Here is a 21,991-nt window from a genome sequence, read left to right as displayed (position 1 = left end):
CCCCCTCCACCTCTCTGTCTCTCTATCTCTCCGCCCCCCACACACACACCTTAAACCAGCTTATATTTCAGCTCTTTCCTGGACTCGAACTCAAGTTCTGTCGAAGGGTCATGAGGACTCGAAACGTCAACTCTTTTCTTCTCCGCCGATGCTGCCAGACCTGCTGAGTTTTTCCAGGTAATTCTGTTTTTGTTTTAGTACTTTAAAACAGTTCCACAAATCTTATCTTAACTACTTTCAGAGCTAACTTTCCCATTTTCTGTCCAGCAACCATCCTTGTAAATTTTAGAATCTATAGGCATCCAGTAATTTTTACCACACCATGCCTTTTTCCCTTGGGGTGTTCTCTGATGATGACAGCAACTGGGTCTTCAGGTCTGGCCTTGTTTACACTGTCTTCTTAGAGTTCTGTCCAGCTACCCTGCTGTCTTCTGGGAGATCTAAGCAACCAGCCCCTCACATAGGCTTCAGAATTTCCTTAAGTGTGTTCCTTCCCTTTGATCTCTCTATTGTTTCAACCAGTTTCTTCAGAAATGCTTTCTTCCCAGGATTGATTAAACCATTCTTTACTTTAGCTCTTAGGCTTGTAATGACAAACTTACCCTATCTTTACCTCACTTCCTTATACCTTTTTACAACATGCATGTATCCCCCTTTGAACTAAATTCAAACTATTCCTGCTATTGCTTTACGTAAAACCCTGAATGAAGTTCCTCTTGATTCGTTAACACATCAAAACAACCTCTTACTGTTGACTTTAGACTCTTGCCATCACTCTAGCTCTTAATCTAATTACAGCCTGACTTCCAGTACTTAAGGAAATATACCAGGGTTATTTCCAGAAGAAAAATATTACAATTTCTTGTTTTCGTGGTAGTATCAGAACTTTTATTGTCCAATGTTGCACATATGTAATTAACACACAATAGTTATATGAACATTGAACACCTAAAACATGGTGTACTCAAGACATCTGTATGGTCAGCATTTGATGTTTTCAACATTAAAGCAATCTAGTGCCAAATACCAATATTTTGTTCAAAAATGCATTTAATATGGATCACAGCAAAGATTCTGTTTATTCTTTGGGATGCTTTATTTAAAATAAAATTTGTCATTTATCTGACAGAATTAGGAAACAAATTCATAATGGCCAAATTGACAGTTTCAATCCAGATTATGCACTTCAGAAAGCAATATCTGAATGCCTGGTTCAGAGACCATGTTACTGACACCAGTCCAGCAGGTTTTCATTTTCTGAAAATAGTAGTAAAAAAAAAAAACTCATTGACTCATTTGGCTGGTTTTAAACTCAAGTTATAAAGCGCAGTAAAAATTGACCTCACATAGACATCTTGTCAGCTTCTATTGGCGTAGTCTGGTCATTTGCTTTCTGCAGCAGCACTGCCTTCAGGGCACTAATCTTCTCATCAATTTCTATCAGACTATAGCCCTGAAACACAAATAATTTAAAGTATTTAAATTTGTAGTACACTGGGATAAACTGTAATTATGCTTTTCAATTAGAAGCAGCATGATACAACACAAACATTTCAATGGAAAAAACAGCAACCAGGTTTAGCAGCCTTTCACATAATTTTAACTCTAGATGCTTTGGCATCTAGGTACCTAGCCTAACCTGACACAGCAACAAGTCAGGATCTAAATGCAGTAAATCATCTGGCTTATTTTAATTGGATAGTTCAGATTCTTTGGCTCCCCACCTCTGACAAACCGAATTTTACCTCTGTCATTTGCTGCTCAAAGGTTATTGCAGAAAATAAAAGCTCATGGTGTAGCGGGTAACATATTAGCCTGGATAGAGGGCTGACTGGCAGAAAACAGTGAGTATGCATAAATGGGTCTTTGATTGGCAGGATGTGACCAGTGGGGTCCCACAGAGGTCTGTGCTGGGGTCTCAACTTTTTACAATTTACATCAATGACTTAGATGAGGGGAGCAAAGGCGTGGCAGCTAAATTTGTAGATGACATATATAGGCAGGAAAGTATGTTGTGAAGAGGACATAAAGAGTTTGCAGACAGATATAGATGAGTTGAGTGAGTGGGCAAAAATCTGGCAGATGGAGTATAATGTGGGAAAATGTGAAATTGTTCACTTTGGCAGGAAAAATAAAAAAGCAGAGTATCACTTAAACGGAGAACAACTACAGAATTCAGAGGTGCAGAGGGATCTAGGTGTTCTCGTGCATGGTCACAAAACGTAAGTATGCGGGTACAGCATGCATTCAAGAAGGCTAATGGAACACTATATTTTATTACAAGAGGAACTGAACATAAAAGTTTAGTTCCCACAAAAAAAAGTGGGGTTGAGCAAATTGTTGGAGTTGTGGGCTGACAAGACCCAGGTCCTGATGAACTTCATCCTAGGGTCTTAAAAGAAGTGGCTAGTGAGATAGTTGATGCGTTGGTTCAAAATTTCCAAAACTCCCTGGATTCAGGGAAGGTACCATTAGATTGGAAAATAGTGAATCTAACTCCTTTATTCAAAAAAAGGGGGTGGGGGGAGGGATGGAGACAGAATGCAGGAAACTAAAAGCCAGTTAGCTTAACATCTGTCATAGGGTACAATGTTAGAAGCTATTATTAAAGGGGTTATAGCAGGGCGCTTCAATAAATTCAAGGCAATCAGGCTGAGTCAACATGGTTTTGTGAGAGCGAAAACATGTTTAACCAATTTATTGGAGTTCTTTGAAGAACTAACATGTGCTGTGGATAAAGGGAAACTGGTGGATGTATTGTGCTTAGATTTCCAGAAAGCGTTTGATAAGCCACCATAATCAAAGGTTATTGCAGAAAATAAAAGCTCATGGTGCAGGGGTTAACATATTGGCATGGATATAAGATTGGTTAGCTAACAGGAAACGGAGAGTAGGCATAAATGGGTAATTTTCTGATTGGCAAGATATAACGAGTGGTGTGCGACAGGTATCAGTACAATTTATATAAATGAATTGGGTGAAGGGATTGAAGGTATAGTTGCTAAATTTGTTAATGGTACAAAAATAGATAGGAAAGGAATTTGTGATGAGGACATAAGGAAGCTACAAAGATGAATAGATATGTTAAGTAAGTGGACAAAGATCTGGCAAATAGAGTATAATGTGGGAACATGTGAAATTGTCCATTTTGGCAGGAAGAGTACAAAAGCATATTATCCAAATGATGAGAGGTTGCAGAGCTCTGAGATGCAAAGCTTTCTGGGTGTCCTAGTGCATGAATCACATAAGGTTAGTACGCGAGTACAGCAAGTAATTCGGAAAGCTAATAATGCTATTTATTGCAAGGGAATGCTTCAGTTATACTTGGCATTGGTGAGACCACATTTGGACTACTGTTTACAGTTTTGGTCTCCTTATCTAAGGAAGGATGTAAATGAGTTGGAAGCAGTTCCGAGTTTATTAGACTCATGCCTGGATGAACAGGTTGCCTTATGAGGAAAGATTGGGCAGGCAAGGCTTGTACCCACTGGAGTATAGAAGAGCACGATGCAACTTAATGGAAACATACAAGATTCTGAATGGTCTTGACGGGATGGATGTGGAAAGGACATTTGCTCTTATGGGAGAATCTAGAACCAGGAGTCGCTGTTTAAAAATAAGGGGTCACTCATTTAAGACAGGTGAGGAGAAATTTTTTCTACCAGACGGCCGAGAGTCTATGGATCTCTTCCTCAAAAAGATGGTGGAAGCAGAGTGTTTGAAAATTTTAAAGGCAGAGGTAGATAGATTCTTGATAAGCAAGAATGGGAAAGGTCATCAGAGGTAGGTGGTAATGTGGAGTTAAGGTTACAATCAGATCAGCCATGATCTTATTGAATGGTGGAACAGGCTTGAGGGGCTAAGTGGCCTATACCTGCTCCTAATTTATATGACAGCAGTGAAGTGGACAATACTAGCATTTCAGTCAGCTCCTTTTCTAGTTCTCCAGCAAAAACAAGAGAATGAGGTGATATGGGTAAAGAAAGAAAACGATAAAACAAGTCAAAAAAGACAGAAGAAAGAAAGGATTAACTTCACTTTTATAGTCACTGAAGAGTGCAGTGTCTGCTCTATTTTCACTGTAATATAAAAGGAAACCGTGCTTTTGGTCTGCCGACGCTTATGAAATTGGGGAATCACAGAATCACAATGCAGAAGAGGCCCTTTGGCCCATCGAGTCTGCACCGACACGTGAGAAACACCTGACCTACCTACCTAATCCCATTTACCAGCACTTGGCCCATAGCCTTGAACGTTATGACATGCCAAGTGTTCATCCAGGTACTTTTTAAAGGATGTGAGGCAACCCGCCTCCACCACCCTCTGGGTAAAAAAGTTTTTCCTCACATCCCCCCTAAACCTGCTGCCCCTCACCTTAAACTTATGCCCCTTTGTGACTGACCCTTCAACTAAGGGGAACAGCTGCTCCCTATCCACCCAGTTCATGCCCCTCAATCTTGTGCACCTTGAACAGGTCGCCCCTCAGTCTTATCTGCTCCATCAAAAACAACCTCTATCCAAGTCTATCCAACCTCTCTTCATAACTTAAATGTTTCATCTCAGGCAACATCCTGGTGAATCTCCTCTGCATCCCCTCCAGTGTAATCACATCCTTCCTATAATGTGGCGACCAGAACTGCACAAAGTACTGCAGCTGTGGCCTCACTAAGGTTCTATACAACTCCAACATGACCTCCCTACTTTTGTAATCTATGCTTCGATTGATAAAGGCAAGTGTCCCATATGTTTTTTTCAGCATGTAGAGTTCCAAGTGTGCATATTCAAACCTAAGCACTAAATTGTTCAACTGCTTGGCTGTGAATTGTAATAATAGTTTTTTTTTTCCCTCTTTTCAATCATGTTTTTAATCATTAAATTGCAACTGACTTTTTGTTTTCAACTTTAAAAGCTTTTTTCTGACATGACTTTGTATGAGCCACCTGTACTGCAAGGCACAGATACCTGCATTTTATAGTGAAATATACCTAATTAGGCACCCACACAAATACCAAAAAAAAAAACAGCACGCAAGAATTAGATCTCTTGCTAAACCAATAGGTTCGTATGTTTTCCAAATTTTGCAGACTAGGGTCTTAGATAAACATGAGCTGGCGTGTCCTGTCAAAAACAAGTGACCCTGATTTTTGTCCCCATTTGTTTGTTCAGAGATTGAGGAGAAAGGGTATGGGGAGAATAGAAACTGACAGAGATCTCCCTGTCACCTTAATCTGGAAGTACTGTAAATACAACATAGTTAGATGATCAAATATGTCCTTAAACAATATTATATAAAATAATGAATATGGAAGCAAAAAGTAAAATACCTGCATTGTTTCATGAACTTTACGTCTTTTGCTTGGAAAGTTCTGAAGAAGGGAAAGTTTTTTGCTTTAAGTTCATTTGTATTTAAGAAAACACACAAAAAAATTTAGTTTGTGATAGCCTGAAATTAACTACGAGGTAGTTGCAAAATCTGAGGCATACTGGTTAAAGACGTTAGTAGCTAAAATTCTTAACCCCATCAAAAAAAACATTTTTGAAAAGACATGAAATCAAAAGCATTTTTCAATTTTAAAAAACCCCACAAATTATCAGTAAAATTAATACAGATCAGGATACTGTCCATCTACATCATACAATAAAGAGAATTTCATAATTCCAAAGATCCCTACCAAGATAACATTTGTGTAAAATGAATATAATTAAATGTGTTTCATGGAGTACATATTCCTCGCATGATATTTAAAGCGCATGCAGGGTGAAAAGATTGTGACTAGCTCAAATAACTAATTAATGCATTATCTCAGCTGATCAAAAACCTTCTCCATTCACTAGATGGTCAGGGAAAAAGTAACAAACCACCAAACATCATTAAAGCAATCTAAGTTATCTATTTATTTTTCAAGCCACCATTTGCAAATCAGGAAGCACAATGAAACTGACCAAACTGCTTGCTTAATTTTCTCCTGGTCCTTGGAGTGACTATGTTGTTTCTTCATAAATTTAATATAGGGCAAAGGTGAGGAGGGATTTCTGAAATGTGTACAAAAGAACTTTCTTGATCAATGTGTCTCCAGCTCAACAAAGAAGGAAGCAATGCCGGATCCAGTTCTCAGCATTAAATAGAGCATGTTTCAATGACAGAGCATTTGGGGAACAGTGACCGTAATATAATGAAGGTTTACAAAAGGACAAGAATAAAGTATTTAACTGGATGAGAACCAACTTCATCAAATTGAAAAGGATCTTGCCCAGGTGGACTGGAATCAGAAATTGGTAGGCAAAACACCAATTGAACAACAGGGGGCTGTCAAAGTAGAGTTGGCTCAGGTACAGAATAGACACATTCCCATGAAGGAGAAAAGTAATGGCATGCAAAGCTAGAGCTCCCTTTTGAACTCCAGATATAGAGATTAAAATGAGAAAAAGGAAATTTATGACAAATATAAGGCTCATAATGCAGTCAAGAACCAAGCTGAATGTAGAAATTACAGAGGAGATCTAAACAAAAGGGATTAGGAGGGGAAAAGAAAAAGTAAGTACGAGAATAAATTAATGACTCACATAAAATGGAACCAGAAGTCTTTTATATTTACATAAATCGTAAAAAGGTAATCAAAGGAAGGGTGGGCTGACCAGGGACTAAAAAGGAGATCTTCTTGTGGAACCAAAGTGCATGGCTGCGTTACTAAATGAGTACTTTCAATATACCTTCAGTAAAGAAGGCAATACTACCAACCTAACAGTGAAAGGAGAATGTAGTGGCATTGGATAGGATAAAACTAGATAAAGAGACAGTACTCAAAAGTTGGCAGCCCTCAAAATAGAAAAGATACCAGGTCCACATGATGTGCATCCTAGGTTAGTGTGGGATGTAAGGGTGAAGTAACCCCACAGTTATTCAGTACAAACTTTGAGTAAAAATTCTGTTTTAGAAGTATTTTTTGGATGCGGCTTTTTTTTTCTGGTGTTTGAGGCAGCTTACAGACATCCCTTTCCAGCCCTGAAATTCCAGACCACGAATGACCACCTTTTCGTGGAAGAGCAAGGAAGTTCCCCAGGGCCTGAATCTTTGGGCGTGTGTCCTGACGTTACCGTGTATCATCCTGATCTTCAATTCGGTGGGCCCGCACTGGAGTCGGCTGTGCGCCTGCCGAACTGTCAAAAGCCAGTTAAGGCCATTAATTACCTCATTAAAGTGATTGTCAGAGTTGCCCATCGAACTTCAAGGTTGGCGGCCAGGTGAAGAGCCCAGGCGACCTTCGCATTTTTCATAAAAACTCATCCACGGGCAGGATGAGGTTTCATGAAGGGTTTATAAATTAAATAAAAATTATTAAAATACATAAACATGGCCCAGCTCATGTGGCACTAACATGAGGGGTCATGTCTGAGTATTTTTTTTCTTTTTTTGCAATGTTTAAGCTCTGTGCCTCAGGGAGATTTCTGCGCTTTCGTGTACATGCGTGAAAGAGCGCAGGTCCCAACTCTCCCTCCTCCTCCTGCCCGCTTCTGGGTGCACATCACGCTGGGCGGGCCTTAATTGGCCCACCCATGCAAAATGGTGGCACGCAGCCGATTGCTGGCAGCACCGTGCCCGCTCCAGAACCGCCCGCCTAACAGGGAGAAAATTCTCCCCAGATGTCCTGACCAAAAGTGCAGTTTTAATGAAGTCTTTTTTCTGTAATTTTTTTTTAAGTATATACTCAAAACGATAGAAACAGGAATATGCACTAAATGTAGTTCAAGGATCACATTGAGTTTTTTTTTTTAAATAGCATGTATTTCGTCAAAAGTCTTATATTTTGCTTTTTCTGAACAAAGCTCAAATTCTTCTGAGGGAGAAGCGGAATTAATGTCGCAGGTCTGTGACCTTTTCAGCATTTTCCGTTTTTATTTCAGATTTCCAGCATCTGCAAATTTTGCTTTGGTGTTCAAATTATTTTACTCCTTTACCAAATTAAGACTTTTTCTCAAGTATACCCTAATCAAGTAATTAGTTAGGTGCCTTTGTCAGGGTGCCATTAATACTTTACTGTAACTAATGGTTAGGAGGGTTGATACATTTGCTTGGAGTGACTGTCTTCAGCTTTACTTCTTTCTTTGTTATTGTGGGTTTGGCTGAAATTGTGAGCTCACTGGGTGGGAAATCAACAGGAAATCTTGCATCCTTTCAGTCTGACTTGACATGCTGCTTTTTATTGCATTAAAAAAAACCCAAGAACTGTCTGAGTATAAATGACTACTTTGATCAATGTATGCCAAAGGCATTACATTGTGGTTTCACAAGGAAGTAATGTTTCACTGTGAATGGCATGACATATCTAGAAATTTATTTTAATACAACCAAGGAAGTACTTTTGAAATGTCACTGTTGCAATGTTAAAATAAATATATTTGGATGCTCGGTAGTACATGTTTGGGTAGGCACTGTCAGGTGTTTATGGAAAAAAAATCAAACTTTCATTATTACAAAACAGACATGCAACTTTTTGAGATATCCAAAATAAAGTTCAGCTATCTTTTACTTACTTTAGTTTTGGAGAGATAGAACAAATGCCAATAAAAACTCATTGAAATATAAGACGGAAAACTGGGTCTTTTTCGGGTTGGCAAGCTGTAACTAGTGGAGTGCCGCAGGGATCAGTGCTGGGGCCTCAACTATTTACAATCTGTATCAATGGCTTGGATGAGAGATACAATGTATGGTCGCTAAATTTGCCAATGACATCAAGGTAGGCAGGAAAATAAGTTGTCAAGAGGAGGTGAAGAGTCTGCAAAGGGATATAGATAGGTTAAATGAGTAGGCAAAAATTTGGCACGCAGAATACAGCGTGGGAAAATGTGAACCTGTTCACCTGGGCAGGAAGAATAGAAAAGCAATATACTATTTAAATAGAGAAAAACTGCAGAATTCGGCGGTATAGATAGACCTGGGTGTCCTGGTGCATCAATCACAAAAAGTTAGTAGCAGGTAGAGCAAGTGATTAGGAAGGCAAATGGAATGTTGGTGTATATTGCAAGGGGAATGGAAAATAAAAATATGGAAGTTTTACTGCAGTACAGGGCCTTGGTGAAAGCGCATCTAGAGTAATGCATACAGCTTTGGTCTCCTTATTTGAAAAGGGATGTAATTATGTTGGACGCAGTTCAGAGAAGGTGGACTTAGATCATTCCTGGGATGAAGGGCTTACCTTATGAAGAAAGGTTGAACAGGTTGATCCCGTAGCCATTGGGGTTTAGAAGAACGAGAGGGGATCTTATTGAAACACGCTCCTGAGGAGCTTGATAAGGTGCATACTGGGAGGTTGCTTCCTTTTGTGGGGGTGACTAGGGGACAGTTAAAGAATAAGAGGTGTTCCTTTCAAGATGGAGATGAGAAGATATCAGAGGGTCATTAGTCTGTGGAATTCTTTTCCCCAGAAAGCAGTAGAGGCTGTCACTGAATTTATTCAAGGTTGAGTTAGATAGATTTTTGATAAACAAGGAAGTCAAAGATCATGGAGGGGTACAGACAGGAAGGTGGAAGTGAGACCTCAGCCAGATCAGCTATGATCTCATCAAATAGCAGAGGAGGCTTGAAGGGTCAAATTCCTGCTCTTAAGTCTTATATTCCTATAAATTTAAGATAGTTACCTGAAGAGAGAAGTTAGATTTTCTTCTCCTTTATTAGGATATAGGACACCTTACCAGAAATAGAGGCAAAAGCAACATCGATAAGAACTTGTGAAAGAGAAGTTTTGTAATTTTACAAAAGTACTGGGGAAGGCCAGGGCAATGGAGTTAAGTGGATAACTCTTTCAGAAAGCCTGCACAGGTGCCATGGACCCCATAGCCTGAACTTTTCAGGTAGCGGGCAGGCTCGGCGGGAACGAGCGGTTGTGGAGTTGATCACCGCCCACTATCGACTGCATGCTGCCATTTTACGCAGACGGGTCAATTAAGGCCCGCCCAGCGTGAGACGTGAGCCATAGTGCTCAGCGCTACCTGTATAGGTTGGCGGGCGGGGGGGGGGGGGGTGGGGGGAGTCGGGGCCGGTGCTCTTTCACCCACACACATGAAAGAACGCTTCAATCTCCCTGAGGCATGGAGGTGCCTCAGGGAGATTGAATCGTTATTATAATTAATGAATAAATGGATTAAAAATGTATTTAAACATGTCTCCTTGTATCACATGAGATGGGGCATTTTTTTATATGCAGGGAAAATTATTTAATTAATAAAAGCTTTAGGAAAGCTCATCCTGCTCATGGATGAGGTCTCCTAAAAAACCTTAAGGTTGGAAAGGCAGCGTTAACAATTACATTAATTACTTCCTTAATGGCCTTAATAGGACATTTCCATATCGGCGGGTGTGCAGCCGACTCCGGCGCATGCCTGCTGAACAAAACATTGCAAGATAGCCCGATGACGTCAGGACGCACGCCTGAAGTCATCATGTGTCATTTAATGCGTCAGTGTGTCGAGCTCATCCCCCGCACACCAACTGAAAAATCCTGCCCCATGTCTTTCAGTGCTGAAAAATTCTACAACCTTATAATTGAATTGAAGAACATGGGACCTTAGGTAATGAGGTTAATAAACCTACCACAGGTTGAAAATATTCTGGAGAAAGACCTTCCAAATGTAGAATTCTATCCTCTAGCCTCTTGATCCTTCGATAAATGTCAACTGGAACTGGACCACCTATAAATTATGTACACAAAAAGATGATTTTCCATTGATTGATAGGTGCTTAATGAAATAGCAAAGGCAATATTTCCTCTAAAAATGTTTCATAAAATCTTTCAACTCTGGACCAATGATGAAATTCAAAGTTCAACTCAAGGAACAGCACCATGGTGAGCATCAATTCTTAACATGATTAGCACAGAGCCGCTACTAAATTAGATTTGAAGATAAGCAGCATCCTCTGCAGTCAAGAACGAGAGTCCGAAGGGTGTGCTGCCTACCTGGTGCCAGGGTAAGAGATTTTCATGGTGGCTAGAGAGGAAAGGAAGAAGGAGGTAAATCCAGTTGCCCTGCTCCATGTTGGAATAAATGACATAGGCAGGAACAGAAAGAAGATCCTGTTGAGAGACTATCAGGTGTTAAACTCCAAATTAAAAAGCAGGATCTCGGGGGTAATGATCTCTGGATTATTGCCCAAGAAACGTGAAAATTGGCATAGGAGCAGACAGATCAAGAAAATTAACACATGCCTAATGGGCTGGTGTGGGAAAAAGGGGTTTCTTTTCATGGGACATTAGCACCAGTTCCGGGACAAAAAGGAGCTGTACAAATGGGATGGGCTCCTCCTGAACTGGCATGGAACCCTATCCTAGCATAAAGAGTAAATAGGGAACTGGCAAGAGCTTTAAACCAGTAATGAGGGGGAAGGGATCTACAAGAAACATAAGCAGCCTAAACGTAAACCAAACAGGGCAGGAGAGCATAGGAAGGAATAAAGTAAGGGAGGAGACTGACTGTAGGAAATCAAATTATAGAACAGGAGTCTAAAAAGATGGTTAAACATAAAGCAAGAGGAAATCCTATTGAAAAGAAGTTAAAATGTCTGTACCGCAATGCATAGTGCCTATAATAAAACAGGGGAGCAGGAGACAATCATACGCTGGGTGGAACCAGACATAACAAGGATTACTGAGATGCCACTACAGAAAAATCAGGACTGGAATTAAATATTACAGGGTATATCATATTTAGAAAAGATAGAACATGAAGAAGGGGAGGTGGAGTAGCTGTATTTATTCTGGATAATATAATGGCAGAAGAATAAAGTTATCAGCACAACAAAAATAACATGAATAAAGTTAAAAGATAATAAAAGATCTAATAAGTATACTCTACTGATCACCTAATAATGGAAGGAGGAGGAGGAATAATTATGCAGACAAACTAGGATATTGAATAACAAACATATAATAATAATCATAGGGGATTTCAACTATCCTGATATTAATTGAACAGAAGAGATAGGTAAGGAAGATAAGGGAATGGAGTTCCTACAATGTGTACAGGATCCCGTTCCTTTTCTTTCTTTCACGGATGCAAGTGTTGCTGACAAGGCCAGCATTTATTGCTCATCCCTAATTGCCCTCCCAACCCAATATGCAAAAAGCCCAACAAGGGAAGATTCGCTATTGGACCTAGTGAGGGGAAATAAACCAAAGCAGATGAAAGAGAAAAGTGGGGGAACATCTAGGCAATAGTTGGTCAAGCAAGATATTCCCTTTTGAAATCCATGATCATTCATTATATTTTTTGTTTCTAGGTTTCTTATTCTCTCCTTTACTTGGGGTTCCACTATTGGAATCAAAAACACAAATTTATAAATTTGCAGACATCAACTTGGGTGGGGGCTAGTTAATACCAAGGGAGATGGCAACAAGTTACAGGAGGACATTAATAAACTTGCAAAATGGACAAATAATCAGCAAGTGAAGTTCAATGCAGATAAATGTGAGGTATTTAAAATTATGAAAAGGTTTTGATAGAATGGATGTACAGAGAATATTTCCTCTTGTAGGGGAGAGCATAACTAGAGGCCAATCACGTAAGATAGTCACCAAGCAATCCAACAGGGAATTCAGAAGAAAGTTTTCATCCAAAGAGTGGTGAGAATGTGAAACTCTCTACCACAGTAAGTGGTTGAAGCAAATAGTATGGATGTAATTAAAGGGAAGTTAAGGCAGCATATGAGGAAGAAGGGAATAGAGCGTTATGATGATAGATTTACATGAGGAAAGATGAGGAGGCTCAAGTGGGGCATAAATACCGGCATGGACTGGTTGGGTCAAATGGCCTGTGTTTGTGCCATATGTCTATGCTATGTAATCTTATGAAGATTGCAAACCTTTCACATGAGAACTGCTCATGCAAATACTTCAAGTGTACTAAATAGATTTAGATATATAAAATACATTTACTGATGAGTTGTGTTATTCAATACTTTATGGCAGAAGAGAGGAGATATTTTTTCCACTCAGGGTGATGTAAGTCTGGAATTCATTGGCTGAAAGAGTAGTTAAGGAAGAAACACTCTTCCCTTTTAAAAAATGCTTGGATATGCACTTGACATGCAGTAGCCTACAAGGCTATGGACCAGGAGCTGGACTAAACTGGATATCCTTTAAATTTTCTATCTTTCTATCGTAGTGAAATCACAATGCTATTATAATAATTCTAGGTAAGGTCCATTCTGTTTACGAACTACAAAATGAATTTAATGTTAAGTTTTTTGGTTTGGGGGAAGGAAGAACATTTACTTTCTTTCTAGAATATGAGGATTAAATCAATTTTGCTGCTTTCTTAATAGTATGACACCTCAAACCTGTTGTAAAAGTCTACAAATGGGTAAGGTGTTGTGCATCCCGCAGAAGTACAGAATCTAGTCCTTATGCATATATTGGAAAATGATCAAGTTATTAGTCTAAAAATGTCAAACTGGCCTTACACGAACACCTGAAAAAGCCCAAAGCTAGGTGCACCAGCAGACCAGGTGGACACATGTACAATCCACTAGTTTGGAGCTCAACTCTCTTGTAAATACTCTGCCCACTCCTGCAGGGAAGCATCAGTCACAAATGCTGATGATTGGTTGTGCTAGATAGCTCTTACTGATGGGACCAGCACCTGAGACCCACACTAAATGGGACAGATGAGAACGCGGAGGATGACACTGTGCTGATCACACAAATGGTTTAGCATTCTCGGTGACAAAGATCGTAAAGGCGGTGTTCTTCAACAATTCTTAGCATCTACTGAATAGGACACACGAATCTCAGGGGAACTGCAAGCTGGTCTGGAAACAAATGGTTCTTTTCCCAGATGATGTAAAACACAGTGTGTACAATAGTCATATCCTGCTTTGGCTCCAAATAAAACTTCTCAAAGCAGAAAATTAAGTTAAACTTCAAGGGAAAGTGTTGAAAGTCTATTGGACAATTGCCTGTGCACTTCTCTCAACAGGAAGTTCTTACAAGCCAATTAGTCAAATCAGATAGATATGCAAGCACTGGATTTAAATACTGTGATGATGGTCAAGCACTTCGTAAACATTTTGGGAGTTTATGTAAGGCTGCAGTGCTATATCTAGGTGGCTCCAATCATGCAAGCTGAATTGGAGCTATCCCTGATAATACACTAACTGTAAAAACATGCCTTCCTGAAGTTGTCCGTGGCCAGCTATATTCCTGGAGATAGCCCAAATGAAGGAATCAATTCAATACTGAAAATGGGATACAATCCAGCTTGTTTTAACTGAGACCATTATTTTTTTTTTATTCATTCATGGGATGTGGCCTTCGCTGGCTGGGCCAGCATTTTTTTTTTATTGCCCATCCCTGGTTGCCCTTGAGAAGGTGGTAGTGAACTGCATTCTTGAACCGCTGCAGTCCATGTGGTGTAGGTACACCCACGGTGCTGTTAGGAAGGGAGTTCCAGTTTTTGACCCAGCGACACTGAAGGAACGGCGATATATTTCCAAGTCAGGATGGTGAGTGACTTGGAGGGGAGCTAGCAGGTGGTGGTTTTCCCAACTATCTGCTGCCCTTGTCCTTCTAGATGGTAGTGGTCATGGGTTTGGAAGGTGCAGTCGAAGGAGCCTTGGTGAATTCCTGCAGTGCATCTTGTAGATGGTACACACTGCTGCTCCTGTGAGTCGGTGGTGGAGGTGGTGAATGTTTGTGGATGTGGGGCCAATCAAGCGGGCTGCTTTGTCCTGGATGGTGTCAAGCTTCTTGACTGTGGTGGGAGCTGCACTCATCCAAGCAAGTTGGGAGTATTCCATCACACTCCTGACTTGTGCCTTGTAAATGGTGGACAGGCTTTGGGGAGTCAGGAGGTGGGTTATTCCTAGCCCCTGACCTGCTCTTGGAGCCACAGTATTTATATGGCTAGTCCAGTTCAGTTTCTGGTCAATGATAACCTCCAGGGTGTTGATAGTGGGGGATTCAGTGATGGTAATGCCATTGAACATCAAGGGATGATGGTAGGATTCTCTCTTGTTGGAGATGGTCATTGCCTGACACTTGTGTGGCACAAATGTTACTTGCCACTTGTCAGCCCAAGTCTGGATATTGTCCAGGTCTTGCTGCATTTGGACATGGACTGCTTCAGTATCTGAGTCGTGAATGGTGCTGAACATTGTGCAATCATCAGCGAACATCCCAGTTCTGACCTTATGATGGAAGGTCATTGATAAAGCAGCTGAAGGTGGTTGGGCCGAGGACACTACCCCGAGGAGCTCCTGCGGTGGTGTCCTGGACCTGAGATGACTGACCTCCAACAACCATCTTCCTTTGTGCTAGGTATGACTCCAACCAGTGGAGAGCTTTCCCCCTGATACCCATTGACTCCAGTTTTGCTAGGGCTCCTTGATGCCACACTCTGTCAAATGCGGCCTTGATGTCAAGGGCAGTCACTCTCACGTCACTTCTTGAGTTCAGCTTTTTTGTCCATGTTTGAACCAAGGCTGTAATGAGGTCAGGTTATTGCTAAGCAAGCTTGATAGCACTGTTGATGACCCCCTCCATTACTTTACTGATGATGGAGAGTAGACTAATTGGCTGGGTTGGATTTGTCCTGCTTTTTGTGTACAAGACATACCTGGACAATTTTCCACATAGCCAGGTAGATGCCAGTGTTGTAGCTGTACTGGAACAGCTTGGCTAGGGTTGCAGCAAGTTCTGGAGCACAAGTCTTCAGTATTATTGCTAGGATATTGTCAGGGCCCATAGCCTTTGCAGTATCCAGTGCCTTCAGCCATCTTTTGATATCACGTGGAGTGAATTGAATTGGCTGAAGACTGGCATCTATGATGTTGGGGGCCTCCGGAGGAGGCCAAAATGAGTCATCCGCTCGGCACTTCTGGCTGAAGATTTTAGCAAATGATTCAGCTTTATCTTTTGCTTTGATGTGCTGGGTTCCCCCATCATAGAGGATGGGGATATTTGTGGAACCTCCTCCTCCAGTGAGTTGTTTAATTGTCCACCACCATTCACGACTGGATGTGGCAGGGCTGCAGAGCTTAAATCTGATCCGCTGGTTATGGGATCACTTAGCCCTATTTGCTGCTTATGCTGTTTGTTATGCAGGAAGTCCTGTGTTATAGCTTCACCAGGTTGACACCTCATTTTGACGTATGCCTGGTGCTGCTCCTGGCATGCCCTCCTGCACTCTTCATTGAACCAGGATTGATCCCCTGGCTTGACGGTAATGGTAGAGTAGGGGATATGCCGGGCCACGAGATTATAGATTGTGCTTGAGTACAATTCTGCTGCTGATGTCCCACAGTGCCTCATGGATACCCAGTCTTGTGTTGCTAGATCTGTTTGAAATCTACCCCATTTAGCACAGTGGTAGTGCCACACAACACGATATCCTCAATGTGAAGGCGGAACTTCATCTCCACAATGATTGTGAGGTGGTCACTCCTACCAATCCTGTCAGTGACAGATGCATCTGCGGCAGGCAGGTTGGTGGGGATGAAGACAAGTATGTTTTCCCCTTTTATTGGTTCTCTCACCACCTGCCGCAGACCCAGTCTAGCAGCTATGTCCTTTAGGACTCGGCCAGTTCAGTCAGTAGTGATGCTACCGAGACACTCTTAGTGATGGACATTGAAGTCCCGCAACCAGAGTACATTCTGCATCCTTGCAACCCTCGGTGCTTCTTCCAAGTGATGTTCAACATGAAGGAGCACTGATTCATCAGCTGAGGGAGCGCAGTACATGGTAATCAGCAAGAGGTTTCCTTGCCCATGTTTAACCTGATGCCATGAGACTTCATGGGGTCCAGAGGCGATGTTGAGGACTCCCAGGGCAACTCCCTCCTAACTGTATACCACTGTGCTGCCACCTCTGCTGGGCCTGTCCTGTCGGTGGAACAGGATATACCCAGAGACGGTGATGGTGGTGTCTGAGACATTATCTGTAAGGTATGATTCCGTAAGAATGAATATGTCAGGCTGTTGCATGACTAATCTGTGAGACAGCACTCCCAGTTTTGGCACTAGCCCCAAATGTTAGTAAGGAGGACTTTGCAGGGTCGACAGGGCTGAGATTGCCATTGTAGTTTCCGGTGCCTAGGTTGATACCGGGTGGTTCGTCCAGTTTCATTTCTTTTTTGTGATTTTGTAGCGGTTTGTTACAACTGAGTGGCTTGCTAGACCATTTCAGAGTCAACCACATTGCTGTGGGTCTGGAGTTACGTGTGGTGCAAACCAGGTAAGGACGACAGATGTCCTTCCCTAAAGGACATTAGTGAACCAGATGGGTTTTTACAACAATCAACAATGGTTCCATGGTCATCATCAGACATTTCATTCCAGATTTTTATTGAATTCAAATTCCACCATCTGCCATGGCTGGATTCAGAGCATTACCCCGAGACTCTGGATTAGTCCCTGTGGCAGTCCCTGTCATCATAAAGCATGCCAAAATACTGCTGTAATCTTCTTCACTGGGCCTTGAATTGTCAAAACAGCCCCAGATACTTTGTGAGTTGGAAAAATGGGCATCCATACTGGAGGATGTGGAACTAAGTGGCAGGGTTAATTCCTACCCCTCCGACACCCCATCTCACAGCAGTGAGCTCAGAGGCGGGAGGACCGTTTGATCGGGTGGGAGGATGCAGGTTGACGCCCTTGCCACCTCCTGTGATTAAGTCTGGGGCAGGAAGGCTCAAGGACAAGCTTCCTACCTGAACACCACCTGAGGCCCCTAATTAGGCAATTAATGTTCACTTAAGGGTCTCATCCTGCTGCTGTTGGTATTCAACCAACAGGGGGGTGGGGGTGTGGCCATGTAGGGGGCCAACAAGTAAACGCAGTGACCGATTGAGGGATCTGACATCAGGAAGGGGTGGGTCTGCTGAGAACCAACCTCTGCCCTTTCCTCCAACCCCCTCCCCACTACCCTTTAGTCTGACCCCCTCCCCGCAACTGGTGAAGCCCACGTGTATTATCAGCAGCAACCACCTCTCCTGTGGTAATTAAGAGTCTCTGATTGGCCAGCAGATCTCAGAGGCAAAATTTCTATCCTATTGGGTAAAGTCCTGAAATTAATGATCTCCATGGAGCAAGGAGCCCCGGCAGCTGAGTTCCCGCTGCTATTTAGGGTCTTGATTCCCTCAGGGCTCCTGGGGTTCAGGTCGTTGGGGATGCCATCAGTTTTGGTGGAGGACATTGGGGCCCCCCACCACTGCCCTCAATAAATTCCACCCTGGGTCTAGCCCTGCACAGGAACCACACAGAACAATATTGGTATAGAACAGGCTTCATGATGGTACACTGTGCTCAAACTTTCTTTAAACCTGTCACATCGCTTAACTTTTTCCAGTATTGATGAAAGATCATCAATCTGAAAAGTTAACTGTTTCTCTCCCCATATATGCTGCCAGAGCTGAGTTTTTCCAGCATTTTCTGTTCTTATTTCAGATTTCCAGCATCTGTAACAGTTTGCTTTGCAGCAAAATGGGAGGATTTTATCCAAGTGTCAGTCATGGAAAAGTCAGATGTCCTGTTTAAAATCAACATTTCATTCATATACTCAACTAAAATCGCCCTGCCATATTTAAAAATCCACAGCCACAGTATTAAGGAAGCCACAAAAGATGCAGCCGAATAGCCGAACCATCCAACTGAACAAGTTTCCTTGGTTTCAGGTGCCGACAGCACTATTCTGCTACATTAAAAGAGTTTGAAGACATTCCTTGACCGGGGTTGAGGCTTATTACTGAATGACTCATGGGGAAGTCTTCAGGCTTACGTACCCTATGACGAAAGAAAAATCTAACAAACTGAAGTTACTGAACAAGTCCCAATACCTAATATGGCAGAAATCATGAACTGCCACAGCCTTAGTACTGAAGAATAATCAATCAAATTAGAGGGTGAAACCATCTGCAGCATCTTTTGCAAAACACTAACCACTGGGGAAGGCAGAAGGGCAAAAAAAAGATTTTAGCTGGCTTCAAGAGAAACTTGGCAATTCCCACCCAACAGAGAACCAAACAGGCTCTAAGAGACTTTGGTTATCTATCACAAAGCATGCTGAAACTAATGCACTATTTTAAAATTAGGGGTCGCCCTTTTAGGACAAAGATGAGGAGAAATTTTTTTCTCTGAGGGTTGTGAGACTTTGAAACACCCTGCCTCAGAAGGTGGTGGAGGCGGGGTCATTGAGTATTTTTAAGGCGGAGGTAGATAGATTCTTGTTAAGCAAGGCAATCAAAGGTTATCAAGGGTAGACTAGAATGTGGAAATCAAAATGCAAACAGATCAGCCATGATCTTATTGAATGGCGGAGCAGGTTCGTGGGGCCGAATGACCTACTTCTGCTCCTTTTTCATATGTACACTTATCCTAATCATCCCGATTTTCTTAGAAATATACAATTATTTGTGAAGAGAAATGACCAGCTCCCTCCATTGTGGTGGCCCCAAAGGTCACTGACGTCTTATCCCAGTGTTTCGCTACACTGAATATTAGCCCTCCACCCTCAGAATTCTACTTTCCCTACTCCCAATCCCTGTTAAGGAAGATTGCATGGCAGGGCCCAATTTGTGTCAACATAGATGGCTTTCAGCAGTAACAGGCCTTGAGTTCAAAGTCAGGGCAATGAGTTTCGTTCAAGTTGGTACTAGCATAATAACTTATGAAATTCTTATGATGATTAACCCAGTGGCTTCCTTAGAGATAAAGAACACAGCATCACAGTGCTCAGCGCGACAACAATGATCAGCCTTCCAAGTATTACAGAAGATGCTGGATAGCAATAGCTAAGAATGTTGGTGATGCCAGAGAATGAAGTTATATTTGATAGAAGACTTGGGCAGAGTCAGCAGCCTCAAATGTGAGTACACGTTTTAAGGCAGAGATTGAAAGATGGGTAAAAGGCCTAATGGGTGGGGTTGATGCTATCAATGGTGGGTTCCTGAGGTTCGAAATGAGGGTGTGTGGTGGTGTACGGAACAGTCATTGTCAGTCCAGAGGCTGGTCCAGAGTCAGGGTCGACTATCAGAAGGTCTCATTGGTTGGGTCACGGGAGCGAACAAAAGCATCGATGAGGATAACTGGAGGATTCAGGGTCAGAGTGGGCATTAGGATGGTCACCAGTGTAAGCACAAGGGGGAAAAATGGCACTAAGATAAAAGCAAAAAACTGCGGATGCTGGAAATCCAAAACAAAAATAAAAATACCTGGAAAAACACAGCAGGTCTGGCAGCATCCGCGGAGAGGAACACAGTTAACATTTCGAGTCCGCATGACTCTTCAAGAGAAGAAAGATGGCATACGTATATGGTAATAGGGTCCAGGGTAACGGAGGAGGTTCAAAAGTAACAAAGGGGAGAGAAAAGGTTAAGTTAATTTATTCTTTCATGGGTTGTGAGCATTGCTGGCAAGGCCAGCATTTGTTGTTCATCCCCAAATGCCCTTGAACTGAGGGGTGTACAAGGCCATTTCAGAGGGCAGTTAAGAATCAACTACATTGCTGTGGATCTGGAATCATATGTAGACCAGACCAGTTAAGGATGGCAGATTTCCTTCCCTAAAGGACATCAGTGAACCAGATGGGTTTTTATGAAACTATCAATTGTTGTAGTCACAATTACTGAGACTAGTTTCAATTCCAGATTTATTAATTGAATTTAAATTCCACCAGCTGCATTGATGGGATTTGAAGCCGTGTTCCCATAGCATTAGCTTGGACCTCTGGATTACTAGTCTTATTAAATTGCCACTATACCACCATCTGCCCCAAGTTGGGGACAAGCAGGACGACAACAGGGTTGGGGGCGGGAGGGATGGGTGGGTAGGAGGTACAGAATCAGGTTTCAAAAGTCACACACGTCATTATTTTAATGTCTCTTTTCAAGTGCAGTTTTTCTGAATACATGACCGATTGAATTGGGAGGAGAACCGTTTTGGGTGGTGGAGTTAACGTTGTGCACAACTGGTTGATTAAAGGGACTCCCCCATAATTAGCTAAATGGATGAGAACCATGGACTAGAATGCTCTCACATGTATGACTACCCTCTTTACAAAGTGCAATTATTGTCATAACCATGGGTCTCATTCAACTGATATTCCTGCAACCTTGGGAGCAGGAGGACAGAATGTGAAGGGAGTGGGAGGCTCGTCTAGATGGAGACAGCCAGGGAAGGCATTGGTGAAAACAGGCACTGGCGTGTCAACACATCCAGAGGACAAGGACAAGAGAGGCAATGCCAGAGCTATCTGAGGATGTCCCGGGAAATGGTCGCCAAAATACGTCAGATTGTTCATCAAGGTGTGTAGCCATGTGGATTTAGCAGGAACGCAATGCCAGTGGTGCTCAAGGTTTCCAGGGTACATTGGGTGACTTATGTGGCATCTCACAGGCTGCCACACATTAGTGCATAAAGGAGGCAACCAGTATCCTGTTTCGTCACGCTCATGATTTTATCCACTTCACCATTGAAGACAACAGCCAGGCTGCAAGGTCAGTCGCAATCGCTGTCACCGCTCGGTTTCCTTGACTGCAAGGTGACATCGACTGTACTTGTGACCATAAAAGCTCCCTGGGAACAGCCAGCTGCATTCGTAAATCGCGAAGGATTTCGTTTCATGAACTGGTGGGCAACCACAGGTAAAAAACAATGCAGGTTTGCGCTCGTTTCCCAGGGAGCTGCCACGACGTATACATCTTGCACAGCTCCCAGAGCTTTTTTGACACCCCAGCCCAGATTGATGGATGGATCCTCACTGTCAAGGGCTATCCCCTGCATGCATGGCTGATGATAACCCATCTGGTTCACTAATGTCCTTTATGGAAGGAAATCTGCCATCCTTACCTGGTCTGCACTACATGTGACTCCAGACCCACAGCAATGTGGTTGGCTCTCAAATGCCCTCTGAACAAGGGCAATTAGGGATGGGCAATAAATACTGGCCTAGCCCGCGGCACCCACATCCCACGAACAAATAAAAAATTATGCCAGTGAGGCATC

At 42.2% G+C, this 21,991-nt stretch overlaps 1 protein-coding gene across 3 annotated transcripts in view; it reads right to left on the bottom strand.

Annotated features, from left to right (window-relative positions):
- Nucleotides 1–865: 865 nt before the first annotated feature.
- Nucleotides 866–21,991, bottom strand: part of LOC121292174 (MAP3K12 binding inhibitory protein 1) — a 53,017-nt gene continuing 31,891 nt past the window's right edge. For all 3 annotated transcript variants that reach the window (XM_041213821.1, XM_041213820.1, XM_041213819.1), the window contains 4 exons: nucleotides 10,589–10,686; nucleotides 5,325–5,366; nucleotides 1,347–1,453; nucleotides 866–1,257 (listed from right to left, as the gene is read on the bottom strand). In XM_041213821.1, coding sequence (XP_041069755.1) covers nucleotides 1,251–1,257; nucleotides 1,347–1,453; nucleotides 5,325–5,366; nucleotides 10,589–10,686 — 254 coding nt within the window. In that variant the 3' untranslated portion in view covers nucleotides 866–1,250. The remainder of the gene's footprint in view (nucleotides 1,258–1,346; nucleotides 1,454–5,324; nucleotides 5,367–10,588; nucleotides 10,687–21,991) is intronic.

The sequence above is a fragment of the Carcharodon carcharias genome, chromosome 20 (genome assembly GCF_017639515.1).
Source record: "Carcharodon carcharias isolate sCarCar2 chromosome 20, sCarCar2.pri, whole genome shotgun sequence".
Lineage (NCBI taxonomy): Eukaryota > Metazoa > Chordata > Chondrichthyes > Lamniformes > Lamnidae > Carcharodon > Carcharodon carcharias.
The sequence above is the reverse complement of the archived record's forward strand: the minus strand, read 5'-3'. Positions and strand labels throughout refer to the sequence as shown.